Source organism: Cynara cardunculus (genome assembly GCF_001531365.2).
Source record: "Cynara cardunculus var. scolymus isolate 2C chromosome LG 16, CcrdV1, whole genome shotgun sequence".
NCBI classification, from domain to species: Eukaryota; Viridiplantae; Streptophyta; class Magnoliopsida; order Asterales; family Asteraceae; genus Cynara; species Cynara cardunculus.
This window is the reverse complement of record NC_037543.1, coordinates 17885159-17898900: the sequence shown is the minus strand read 5'-3', so window position 1 is coordinate 17898900 and position 13742 is coordinate 17885159. Positions and strand designations below refer to the sequence as shown.

The following is a 13742-nucleotide window of genomic DNA, read 5'->3' as shown; positions in this document are numbered from 1 at the left end:
GTTGATGTTATAATACGGTTTTATGTAGTTTTGAGAAAAAAATAATGTTTTTATTTTTAAATAAAATATAAATTTGAAGATATCTTAAATTTTTTTTAAAAACATATCGATATTAATATCAAATTAACTATTCAAAAGTTTTTGTTTTGTTTTTTGTTGTATAATTTCTTTAATTCGATTTTTTTATTGTAATTTAATTTATATTCAATAACGAAGTAATTTATTTTTGATTTAATATAATAATTTTTATAAAGATAATATTTAAGTATTCTGTTATAATACAATAATTATCTTAATTATATTTTAAATTTTTTATATTTAAAATAAAATGTTTATCCAGTATTTGATTATGTTTATCTGCAGTTAATTACACCAATTCAAGCATAAAGCTTTAATAAGTTATACTTATGCATTATTTATTTGTAATCTATATGAGAGTTTCACTTCAATTATATACAAAAATGGGATAAAAAACAAATAAAACATTTTATATTTTATTTAATTTTTAATAATATGTCACGTTAATCTGATTGAATTTGAATTATGTTGATTTAATTACCATAAATGGAAAATTTAAAATGTTTTTTTTATTATATTTATATCATAAATTAATTTCCATAAATATTGAATTATTACGTCCACAAAATCAGAAAAAGACAAAATGTACATCTAAGAAACCCAAAATAAATAGACCATCAATCAGAAGGATAATTGCAGTGGCGCCCAAATCCTCTACCAAGTGCAAGGGCTTTGTTCGACGAAACTTCGCTCGCTTCAATATTTCGGATTTCTTTTCGAGGTAATTCTAAATTCTTGGCTTTCCAACATTAATCGCTTGTGAACTGCTGATTGATTGATGGATTTTGTCGATAATTCACATATCCGGCGATTGATGCTGTTATTTGATTCGGAATTTGGTTGATTTTGTTGAGATTTGTGGTGGTTTGCTGAATTGTCTAGGTTTCATGCTGTTCTTATCGATTTTATGTGTGTGAGTAGGTAGGTATTTGTGTGGTTTAAGATGAATTCAATGCTGAGTTCTCCGAACAGTCTGTGTGTGTGTGTATGCTCTTCCTCTCTGCAGAGATCCATAATAAAACACATTCCCTGACCATTATTACTTTCGTTCCATAGAAATCGAAACAATTTCCGTTTGAGAATATCATCAAAGATAGTCAATGTTTCTTTTTTTAAAAGAGTTAATTGTTAAATTACCAATTTACCATGTGAAATGGTGAAATGAGTCCATCATTTAGGATCGTTTTAGTTTTGTTGATGTGGGTTTTCATCGGCTATTTTTCGTTATTTTCACTTGCATTATATACTTTTGGTTTATATTTAAACATTTCGATAGATTCTCTATAATTTTTTTTAAAAATATATGATAAAAAGTTTAAATAAAAAAAATCACATTCAAATCCAAAAATATTCCAAAAAAATTCTTTAACTTTGGAGACTTCAATATTAATTATATTATTATAATATTTTATATTTGTATAATGTTATCAATTAAATACACTTTTAAAAAGTTTTTATAAAATCATAATATATTCAATCTCATTGGTGCGAAAGAAAATCATTTATCTCTCCTCATATTAAATTTTAAAGAATTCTTTACATTTGGAGAATTTTATATTCTTTTTTTTTTCTCTATTTTAGAGGATAATTTAGAGAATCATGTTTGATTAAACCAAAATCTTCATTTTCTCTACTTTAGAGAATTCGCTAGAGATGGCGAAACTGTTAGTGCTACATCGTCTTGAAGATGATATATTTATGATGAAACAAATGAAATGTATTGAATATGATGAGTTGACATCTTTTTCCAGCCTTGTTATATTCAACATTTTCTAAAAAACGCAAGTGCTATCTGGTTCAAATACGTTTATTGGCAAAGTTGTAATGGGATCTGATGCATTATATTGATCCACGAAGGCTTTGTTTTGGCAACGTTTACTTGACTCAGATCAAATTAGGTATTTTCAACCAAAAAACAGATGGAGCGAAATAAGACCTGTGAGGCTTATTACCTCATCCGAGTCTAAACCTGCCCCATAGCCATGTTATGGGGAATGTTGACCCTGGCCTAGTCTCTACTAAGAAACGTCTTATGGAGATTAGTGTTGTCATTTAGCCATTCTCTACCATGGGCGGCCATCCACTTGATCCCTTCCCGCGAGTCCTCATTGTATGCAACCGAAATAAGATATTTCGACACCAGCCGGTGGTTTATTGACACGACAATTACATGGGTTTTTGTCGTGAGAAGTTTAGGTTCGGTGGTACATGGAGGAGATGGCGGATTTCGACATAAAACCACCACCCTGATCAAAGTAGGGAGATTTCCATTTATAGTAGTGGTTTTTGGGAATGTAAAGCCTTGCATAGAGGTTGAATTGCGACGAGACAACTGCATCTTAGATTGGATGCCGGTTAACAAATCGGTCATGAATCTCTTAGACCGACTATCTTTGTGTATCCTTAACCACCCATGAATTTGGAGAGTACTCTTGTCGGAGGTTGACGTATTACTGTGAGGGAAACACATTCTTTTCGTGTCAATTGTTGTTTGGGTTTCATTTTTTTTGGACTAATCAATTTCTCAAGTATCGTGCTTTTGCTTATTTGTTCACATAATCAGTTTGACATGATTAGTAACAAATTGAATAAAATTACTTATATATCTTATTTACCTATATAACAATTGTCAAATCATTCACCATGAGAGTTGATTATTACAACTTTGAAGTTGTGAAACACTTCCAAACATTATATTACTTTTTTAACAACTAATTAATTGATTTAGATTATTTGTTATCACGTAATCATTATTAAAATATACATCCAAACACCCTTACTATTCTAGGAATCTTCTAAATATGTCAAATCAACGTTTAATTATTTCGGGTTTTGATGGGGTAATAAAACAATCCGATCCACACCTACATCCTTAAATGAAATTTACTTTTAACTTCACCTAATAAATTAAATAATAATAATGATTTGAATGCGTTGACCCTCAAAACAATGGTTTAGAATGTTAATGAATTGACAACAAGTCTCATTTTCGACACCGGAGCGTATTTCGTAGTGCAATACATGGTTTAGAAACACCATTAAGTTTTAAACAAAAACGAGACTCTTTAAAATAAAAGTTTCGATAAATTTCAAAAGGATGAAAAATAAGTTGTCTTTTTTGGCTAAAAGCCAGTGATCAACGGTATTGAATCCCAGTGATTCTTGCTTTTTCTTTGTAACAACCTGTCGTGGGCATGGTCCATGAAGAGTTGGAATAATTCGTTGATACCGAAATGGCGAAAAGGCTAATAAGTAATTTTACAATGACACATGCTCTTGCATGTGCATTGATCCATGCCTTCACATGTAACACTAGATGTATTTTTTTTCTATTTTGATCTTACATATCATTTTCATGACAGGTCTAACTTTGATTGGTATCAATCTTGCTTTACGTTCCATTTTTATGCAAAGGAAACAAATATTTCAAAAACTAGAGAAAAATTAGTTTTTAATTAAGCAGGTTTCAACACATTGGATGTTTTTGGGACCATACGAGCTTAGAAATTTAATAGCGATAGGAAAGTTTAAGACTTTTGTTCTTTATATTCACGTCATAGATTATTTTGTCTAAAGATCGATCTTTTATGTCCACAATTCCAAAAAGATAGACAAAAGAAAAAAGGGGCGCCCAAGAAACCTAAAAAAAACATTAAGTTGAAGGATAGTTGGACTGTGTTTCCACCATAAGAGTTCAGGATACGAGTGGCGTTCAAGAGGGATCAATTTTGCTGCATCCCTCTAAAATTTTGTCGAGGTGATTCTAAATTCTTGTTTTTCTTACTATTGTGAACTGCTGATCAATTCATGGGTTTTGTGTATAATTCGCATCGGTTTTTATTTATGCCGTGATCTGATTCGGATTTTGGTTGATTTTGCTGAGATTTGTGGTGTTTTGCTGAAAGGGCACAAGAATGTCTGGGTTTTTTTAATGTTCTTTTCAAGTTTATGTGTGTAACTAGGCATTTGTGTCGTATGTCGATGTTACATTTTCTAAAACTCTGCGATGTGATTTGTGTATAGTTCTCCTAGATGAATTCTCTACTGCTTGCCCCTTTGAATTGTGTGAATTGCTTGAAAGTTGTGTGTTCTAATGGCATCCCAAGTGCTAATTGTGTGAATTGCCTCTCTTCTTCCATCAGAGAGACACAAGGAAACACATTCACACTCTATTGCTTTAATTCTATTAACGATTTCCATTTTAAAATATCATATGAAAATTGTTAACATTGAGTCTTGTTAAAATTATCACTTGCCTATTGTTTTTACCATTTCGGCTTAGTGGCAGATAGTTCGTTTGGGCTGATTTCATTTCGTTGATGTGCTTTGTGATTGGCTACAATGGCTAGTCATGCTAACTAGATTGTCTATTGTTCAATATCTTCACTTGCCTTCTACAGATTTGGTTTACTTTTTAAAATGAGAGAAGGTTTTTTTTTGAAGTATATAATATTTATATACGGCAAATAGAACAAATAAACTCACACACCCTCCTCACCTTTCGTGAGGTTTGAACCTTTGACCTCCTAGGAGGCCAAAGACTCACATACCGCTAGGCCAAAGGCCCTTTGGTTAAGAGAAGTTATTGTATACATTTGTTAGTAACATGTCTTTTTTATGATGTTATACAACAAAACCAATGAAACTTGCTGAAAATGATAGAGTGACACTCTATCTGACCTTTTTTGTATGTGCATGTGTACAAGTGAGAGAGCTCCCATGGCATTTGCAGCAATTTTTTTGGTCTAATGTACCATGTAATCAAGACTACCTATAATATATATCTCAAAAAAGGTGAGAGAGTCATCGGTCAATCATCAAATTTGTGTGGGCAGTTGTCCACTTCAAGAAATGGTACAACCATTGTAATAGAGCATGGCTAGCACTTTATAGATCTAGGCTGGGGTTTCATTTTATGCTCATTCCTTTTTTGCATGTTCTTGTTAAGTGTGGAATGATGATTCCTGAAGCTTATAAAACTCTCTGTTCATGAAATCTGTCCCTTTATGCGATTGTTTCTAAATCCATGATTTCATTTGTCAGTTTTCTATAACTTGTTTTGTCCTAATCAGGATTTTCTTGTCATCATGCTTTGAGCACCAAATGAAATCCGTTTCTTTATTGCAAATCTTTTTCAAAACTAAATTACATTTGTCTGTTTTCCATAACTTGTTTTGCCCTGATCAGAATTTCTTATCATCCTACCTTAGCACTTGATGAAATGGGAGGGATTGGTCGATGAAATATGAATCCGAGACTGAACCTTGATATACCCCAGAACAATACATTCTTGTTACCGCGAGATATAAGTTTTTATACCCATTTTCTACTAGTGATATTGATTTTAGCTTTTAAAATTTAACGCTTGTATTGCTTTGTTTCCGTGCTTCTAACATTGTATCATCACATTTGTAACTAGGTCGACTATGAGCCCTTTATAAGTCACCATTGTGAGCTACTAACAACTTCCTACCATAGTTTTAAGTTGATTGAAGGTTATTGGGTTTGCCTGCTTTTTAGGATTGACAATTACATTGCTGGAAAGCACTTCTACATCATTTAAAAACATATTAATTCATTGTTACCAAATCTAATACGTTCTTAGTAATAAGGTCTGTTTTGGCTATTAGAAGTCTGATTACAGACTTAGGGGCCGTTTACTAAACACTTACTTGGTAAGTACTTACCAGATAAATTTCCTCATTGGATGAACATTAGAAGGGTCAAGAATCTTACCGGGTAAGAGCGATGAGAATGATGGAGAGTCTTACCCGGTAAGTGAGGAAGATGACTCTTACTTAGGTAAGCGCTTACCCACTAAATTGTTGCATTCGATATGTTTTAATATACTAAAATCTTACGCATCAAAATAAATCATAGTGTTGACTCCTATCGGTAAGCGCTTACTGGGTAAGCAATTGGGTAAACGGCCCCTTATCCTTTCAAACCCAGACCCAAGAAGCTCACCATCTTGATTCCATCCAAACCTGTCAAGCCATATTAGACCAGACTCATGGTTTACAATTGTTAAATCCAGAAATTTTGGCACATCTCCGTTGGTTACTATGTCAAACACACAAAACATGCACACACATGGCAGCAGGCCTTCTGCCCAAAACTTTCCCCTTTGTAGTTCATGGTGTTAGTATCATAATTCCTTAAAAAACCAGATCACGCAGCCCCACTACAGAAACAATGTTTTCTGATGGTGAACCAGCATAGATTTTGACAATAAATCTACTCATGTAGGCTAGGTTTTAGTGATGTTGTCTTTTAGTAAATGATTACTTTCGCTATATTATCCGAATGATAGATGGGATGATGTGTTCCGTGCTCATAGTTATATCTGTGGGTGCATATTGAAGCAATAAATGTTTACTAATGGTTTTATGATTTCTATAACTTGAAATATTCTTTAATTGCTTGTAACTGCGTTATTTCCTCACATTTATAATAAAGTTGTCGGTTTGCAAAACAACCCTCACCTTCTCACTTCTGTTTCATAAATCCATTCTTGTCCTCTCAAGTTTCATTTTGGGAAATAATCAGATTTATTGAAACTCAGAATCAACAAAAAATTGCGTCTGTGGTGTGTTATAACTTCTTTGCGATGATAGGAATTGTTGAGGATGATAATATTATTGGTTTGATGGATGTTATTTATTGGACCCACAGATCAAATATACATACAGTAGACATAGAAAGATTTGGTGCACGGCATGGTTATAATAATAATATCTGGTGAGTTAGGTGGAAGTAGTTGGGACTTGGGAGATAATTGAGCCAGTGGAATAATTTGGTGGTTATAAATATAGGGGTCGGGTAAGGGTTGGCTATCCAAATTTCTTGTAACCAAAGTGAGGCGTAAGGCAGGAGAATACAACCTCTCGAAAGTGGTGTATGTTAGGTAAGTAATAAGTTATCAATTTTTTCCATGAAGTACAAGCTGGTAAAGCAGTAATTGTTCTGTGTGTTTGTAATACGTTTTCCGCCTACATCAATAACTCATGTTTTTCATGGTAAAATTTGTAGGATGGGAACTGGTGAAACCAAATATGGGTCATTCACTTACGAGAATCTTGAGAGGGAACCTTACTGGCCATCAGACAAGCTTCGGATTTCCATTACTGGAGCTGGTGGATTCATTGCCTCACACATTGCTCGTCGTTTGAAAACTGAGGGCCATTACATCATTGCTTCTGACTGGAAGAAAAACGAGCACATGCCAGAGGACATGTTTTGCCATGAGTTCCATCTTGTTGATCTTCGGGTGATGGATAATTGTTTGAAAGTTACAGAGAATGTCGATCATGTCTTTAACTTGGCTGCTGATATGGGTGGTATGGGCTTCATTCAGTCAAACCACTCGGTCATTATGTATAACAACACAATGATAAGTTTTAACATGCTCGAGGCGTCGAGGATCAATGGAGTTAAGAGGTTAGTCAATGTAATCTTGTTATTATAACCATTACAATTTGGAATTTAAGTTGTTTCTAGAACCGTTATTTATGACATTTTTAATTATGGTTCCATGAGAAGCTACTCCATGTCCCTAAATAAATGCAACAACTTTCTTTCCTAAATGGGATGTTTTGAAATAAATCCGACATATCTTTTTTACTTGCATAGTTTCAATCTATAATTACCTATTTGCTCATTGGTAGTTATTGCAAATTTAATGACATTAATGTTGGTCCACAATGTTGTTGAAGGGTATTTAGATATCTGACTAATAGTCATCCTTTTCACTAAACTATACTCTATTTTCCTTGTTGATATCTAGTGTGGATATGCTTACAGCCTTACATAACCTTTTGCAGCCATTTACACAATTCACACTTTCATAGTGAGACTTCATTTGTTGTGACTTATCTCCGTGTGTAGAGTTAATTTTGTGTTTGTAAAGCTAGTGATCCCACGGATAAGTTAGATGCATATATGATCCTCGGTTAATACACTCGTTGCTGTTGGTTTTGAGTTGGAACCCTAAATATTCGATATGGTATTAAATCAGAGAATCTTCTTAGATGTCCAGTTATTATAAGTTCCCTTGTTCCATGAAAAGTCGTTTGACTTGACATATAGTTTAAGGAACGTGTTTGACCATTTGTCAAATATCTAAAATGCCCTTCAATAGAAACAAAACAAAACGTACTTTTTGGACTGGAAATATGTGATCCATTAATTTGCAAGGATGATAATGGCTGAAAAATTCGTTTTTAACTTGAAACTTCCCTAAAGACGGAATGTTGCAATATGGGGATTCCCAAAAAGGAAAATGTTCCAATTTTTCATGGGTTTCCTAGAGGACGAAGCTGAAGTTACTTATTTTCCAATTGTCATAATTGTAAATCATGATTATGATCGAGCTTGGTTAATGAGATTCCCTCTGTTTTGTCATCACTGAAATACATTCGAGTTTGATGAACCTTTATTTCGGTTGCCGCTCGGTCGAAATGGGTCTAATCCTGATATAGGTATTGGCGCGTATGTCTAGTAAAATGTTGCAATTTTAATGAGACAGATAGACAATACATTGACTTTCATGTTACGGTGTACAGGTTCTTTTACGCCTCTAGTGCTTGCATTTACCCTGAGTTTAAGCAGTTGGAAACCAATGTGAGCTTGAAGGAAGCAGACGCTTGGCCTGCCGAGGTTATTGATTCTTGACTAATCATGAATATATACATACACTTATAAATATAAATATATACACATGTAACTTTGCTGAATATATTTCTATCACCTATTTTGGTTCATATCCTTAATTATGTCTGCATTTTCCCCCTTGTATTTTAGCCTCAAGATGCTTATGGTTTGGAGAAACTAGCAACTGAAGAGTTGTGCAGGCACTACACCAAAGACTTTGGAATTGAGTGCCGAATTGGACGCTTTCATAACATCTACGGACCTTTCGGCACATGGAAAGGTACAATTTTGAAGACCCATTAATCTCCAGATAACAATCAATTTAAAAGACCCACTCTACAATTTCACGAGTTTTGAGCAAGTTTAATATCAATTACAATATGATTCCTTTATAAACAAAGGGCAAACTAGGGACATCAAATTGGTCTTCATATTAGAATTTGAAATATTGACTAGAAAGATTGTAAAGTTGATTCTTTTCTGGGACGGAGGGTGTAATATAATTTGGTTTTTCACATCTTAACAACTGCAGGTGGAAGGGAGAAAGCACCTGCTGCTTTCTGCAGAAAAGCCCTTACATCCACCGATAAGTTTGAAATGTGGGGAGATGGGCTACAAACTCGATCTTTTACCTTCATTGATGAATGTGTCGAAGGTGTCTTAAGGTACTTCATTCGTGTTTGTGAGAGCCACCAATGGTTTTTATTCCATTTTTCGTGAATTAATTTACCAAAGCGTATTTTGGACTTCAAACTTGTAAGATATTTTTTCTTTAGGTGATTACTTGAAACTAACTGAATCAAAGGGGTTATCTTGATACGAACTTCTTCTTCACATGGTTTAACAGATTGACAAAATCCGACTTCCGTGAACCAGTGAATATTGGAAGTGATGAGATGGTAAGCATGAATGAAATGGCTGAAATTGTTCTCGGTTTTGAGGACAAGAAGCTACCGATCCACCACATCCCAGGCCCAGAAGGAGTACGTGGTAGAAACTCGGACAACACTTTAATCAAAGAGAAGCTTGGATGGGCCCCTACCATGAAACTAAAGGTATTCCTTTTCCCTTCGTTGTAAGTATATAAATACATAATGGTTCATACATTTTAAAAGTGTATGATAAAGGGCACATTTAAATATGCATACCAACCAAAAGTCATACCAATAAAAGAAAAGTTTTGTGTTATAATCCATAGTTATATATATGCTTGCAGAGTCAAAGTTCATTTGTGAAATTTTCGCTTCCATGTTATACTGTGTGAATGTTATGTTATTTTGTGTGAAGATTGTAATCTTCACATCACCTTCACATACGTAATGGAAGGTTACTGTAACCTTCACATGATATAAATGTATCTTCACACTTCTCATGATAATCCTTCACACAATATGACGATACCTTCAGTTTCTTTGATGTTCTCGTGAAAAAGGGGTTATTCTCACCAAAACCCAACTCTCTCTCTCTGTGTATAAGCACGCCTGCATATGCCTATGCATATGTACATGTGTACCTATATTGTTCTACATATAGATGTGTATATATATATATGCGTATGCGTGTGTGTGTGAGAGTGTGTGCTTGTTCTTTGTCGTATTGGTTGATAGCAGAATTGGACTTCTGCTGATAACCCCATCTAGCCCTTCTTTCTAGTTTATTAAATTGCATACATCTTACCCTTCCGAGACCCCACTGTACGTTATATTTACTGAGTTCGTTTAATTTGGTTTATTCACCTTCCTTTCTTTTTAGAAACAAGGGAAAAACGAAAATTTCCCCTCCTCTGTCCCTAATCCTGAATCTACTAATAATCATGACTAATAGTTCATGGATACAACAAAAAATGCACCTCGTAGCACTAGATATGGAGATTTTACAAATATAACTGTAAAAGCGCTGTTTTGACTTTCCAAGTTAATTGGTATGCATACTTGTGTGTCGATTTATCATCACTTCATTCACTTTATGATTGATATGCAGGATGGCTTGAGAATCACATATTTCTGGATCAAGGAGCAAATTGAGAAAGAAAGAGGTGCTGGTTTTGACCTTTCGGTTTATGGGTCGTCTAAAGTTGTTGGGACCCAAGCACCGGTTCAACTCGGATCTCTCAGGGCTGCTGATGGCAAAGAATGAAAGGAATGTAAGGCTCCAGTTCCGTTTTCCGTGGTCTTAGTATTCAAGGTTGTTCATGTTCTGTTATTTACCTTGATGTGTAATCTTGAAGTCTTTTGAGAGCTTTGCTACTTTGCTCTTATCTCCTATTGTTGGACTGATTGTCATTGCTTTAGCATCCGTTTTTCGTATGAATGGAGCCTTTCCCTTGTCGTTTTATCGTAACTTTTATGGACAAGGAGAGTCTTATGTGGTTTGAGTACTGTAATTGTACTCGGGAGTGTTTGGCAACTATAAGCTAACTTGCTTTTTTTAGCTTATTGAAAAAGTCCCATTTGGTTGGCCGTAAGCTAGCTTTTTGAGAAGGTACTTCAAGTAGCTTTTCAATAAGATATATGTTTTTTCTTTCTTCTGGTTATGCCATTTATGCTTTTGAAGTTATTTTGCATTGTCAGCTAGCTTATACAAAAAATGACTAGTTTATTAGCAAACAACTAGCTTTAATAGTTAACTTATCAGCTAGTTTGTCAAACATAGTATAGGGGTCATTTATTGACGCTATGCAGTTAAGAGTCATCATCTTCACTTATCTTACTTTATTGGGTAAACTTGACAAGTATCGAAAATCTTAACCGGTAAATGAGGGCGGTGGCTTTTACTAGGTTAGTGCTTACAAAGTAAGAGACGCTTCCAACAATTTGCTATGTCATTTTGATGACCGAGATTCTTACTCGATGAGGTAAGTGAGAGTGGTAAGAGGCTGTTTGGCAGTTGCTGAATGGTTTTGTGCAAAATGATTAATTGGTCAGAATGATTAAAAGGCCTTCATGATATAGTACAAAATGAAATATAATTGTTTGATAATTGTTTACAATGAAATTAGGGCGCTTAATGGTTAAGGGAGGCTCATGATGCAAAATCATTTAGAGGGTTTTAGAACCATTAAGAGAGATTTTTTTTGCCAAATAAGATTCATCTTTTAATGATTCAGATGTTATCTTTTAATAAAACTATCAAGAGGTAAACAAACAATTCCTAACCTTTTTTTTGGTAAATGTTTACTTGGTTAGTGTTGAAAAACGGCCTCTGCTTGATCTAGTTATAGAGTATAGATGCAATATGGGCCTAACCCAATTCACATCAATATAGATGCAATATTGGGCCTAACCCAATTCACATCAATATAGGGCCTAACCCAATTCACATCAATATAGATGCATTATTGGATACTAGGGGTGCTCATGGGTTGGGTTGATCGGGTTGAATACAGTGAACAACCCAACCCAATGCTTGCGGTTTGGAAAAATCTTAACCCAACTCAAACCAAACCAAAGTACAACCCAACCCAATCCAACCCGTACGGGTTGGTCGGGTTGATACTTTGATATATTAAAATATTCTTCTAACATTGAATATGTTATTTCTCACTCATAATTTCTTTTTCATCATCAATCATTTGATACAACTTATCCATAATTCTTACGTATATCACATGCAATTAATTTTCTCAATTTACTTGTATATGTTCACAATTACTGAACATGTATATGAATGAGTTATATAGAGATATGAATAGATTGAAAATATGGGCATATGAAAAACATACATGATAATGTAATTGTATAATGTGTATACTAATAGAAATTCAACAATCATATTAAATCCAAGAAATAAAAGGATATCGGGTTCATCGGGTTGGGTTGGATTTAAATAATAGTAACCCAATATCAACCCAATACATACGGTTTGAAAATTTTACAACTCGATTACACATCGGGTTGCTTCGGGTTGAGTTATTTTGCGTTGGATTGAGTTGGGTTGATCGGGTTAATCGGGTTGGTCGGGTTTTTTGAGCACCCCTATTGGACACCTATCATTTTCTCAAAACCTTCATAGTTTTTATATATTTATTACGAAAACAGTCTTTACCTTTTAGGGTACAGGTAAGGTTTGCATACATCTGATGCTTCCTAGACCTACTATGGTACTATGTGTGATTCATCGAGTTTTTTTTTTACCTTTTTCTTTTTTGGTTTGGTTTGGTTTGGTTTATTAAAAGTTTTGGTACTAACCGGGGTTAGGCTTAATGGTCTATATGTGTGTCTACATATTTAGCTCAAAGCCTAGTTACTCGGTTAGGACGGAGGGTCAATTAGAATTAGGTTATAGGATCGATTAGGCTTGATTTAAGACGCGTTTTAAGTCTGGTTCAAGAGATTTTTATTTTCGATTGAATATTAGATATATGTATCTATATATGAGACACACATGACACATGCATGTATGTATGTGTTTGTTCATATACATATAAAAACACAAGTAGGTTCAAATATTGAATATATGAATTTTAGATTATATAGATAAATATATTTTATGTTATAAAAGTTTTGAAATTCATATATTATTTCTAAAATTGGTTACAATCAGTTTCAGTTTCTTAGTTTGTTTTTGGTTGTGTTATTTACAATATCAGATGTAAAATTTTCATCTTTGATAGAACTTATTTAAGATATTGTTGTTATGATGGCTCTGGTCTTATTCCTGCCAGAAATAATCAAATTCATAACTTTTATTACATCATATACAATTTACAATAACATATATATACATATATACATATACATTCACATACATACATATACACACACATACACACATATATAGAACTGAATTCTAGTGAGAAAATGAGAGTTAATGTGAAAAGTGTAGGAAGAGATCTCCACCATTGAATGCACATTAGGATGAGATACACCAGATCAATCCTCGTATCAAGCACGATTCATAGGTGAGTTTGAGATTAAAAGTGATCAAATGTTCAGATCCTTTCTTACGCTTCTCACTTTAGCTCTTCATCTCACACGATCCTTTGCCCTCCCCCCCCCCCCCCCCCCCCCCCC

General features: G+C 34.0%; 1 protein-coding gene across 3 annotated transcripts; it reads left to right on the top strand.

Moving 5' to 3' along the window:
- Nucleotides 1-715: 715 nt before the first annotated feature.
- Nucleotides 716-11070, top strand: LOC112529231 (GDP-mannose 3,5-epimerase 2). Of its 3 annotated transcripts, none has more exons than XM_025140401.1 (7): nucleotides 716-799; nucleotides 7111-7518; nucleotides 8643-8736; nucleotides 8881-9010; nucleotides 9263-9395; nucleotides 9578-9785; nucleotides 10711-11070. In XM_025140401.1, exons 2-7 carry the CDS (start codon nucleotides 7112-7114, stop codon nucleotides 10864-10866), a joined length of 1128 nt encoding a protein of 375 aa, XP_024996169.1. In that variant the 5' UTR covers nucleotides 716-799; nucleotide 7111; the 3' UTR covers nucleotides 10867-11070. The 3 variants fall into 3 exon arrangements, with proteins under 3 accessions (XP_024996169.1, XP_024996168.1, XP_024996167.1); XM_025140400.1 differs by lacking the exon at nucleotides 716-799 and adding an exon at nucleotides 3811-3835 and having other exon boundaries at nucleotides 10711-11064; XM_025140399.1 differs by lacking the exon at nucleotides 716-799 and adding an exon at nucleotides 6920-6985 and having other exon boundaries at nucleotides 10711-11064.
- The last annotated feature ends 2672 nt before the right edge of the window (nucleotides 11071-13742 follow it).

Excerpts from the sequence above, each read along its gene's own strand:
- LOC112529231 (XM_025140401.1), top strand. The coding sequence starts at position 7,112 with ATGGGAACTGGTGAAACCAAATATGGGTCATTCACTTACGAGAATCTT. Across the intron at positions 7,519-8,642 it reads AGGATCAATGGAGTTAAGAG|GTTCTTTTACGCCTCTAGTG; the intron begins GTTAGTCAATGT and ends TACGGTGTACAG. Across the intron at positions 9,011-9,262 it reads ACCTTTCGGCACATGGAAAG|GTGGAAGGGAGAAAGCACCT; the intron begins GTACAATTTTGA and ends TAACAACTGCAG.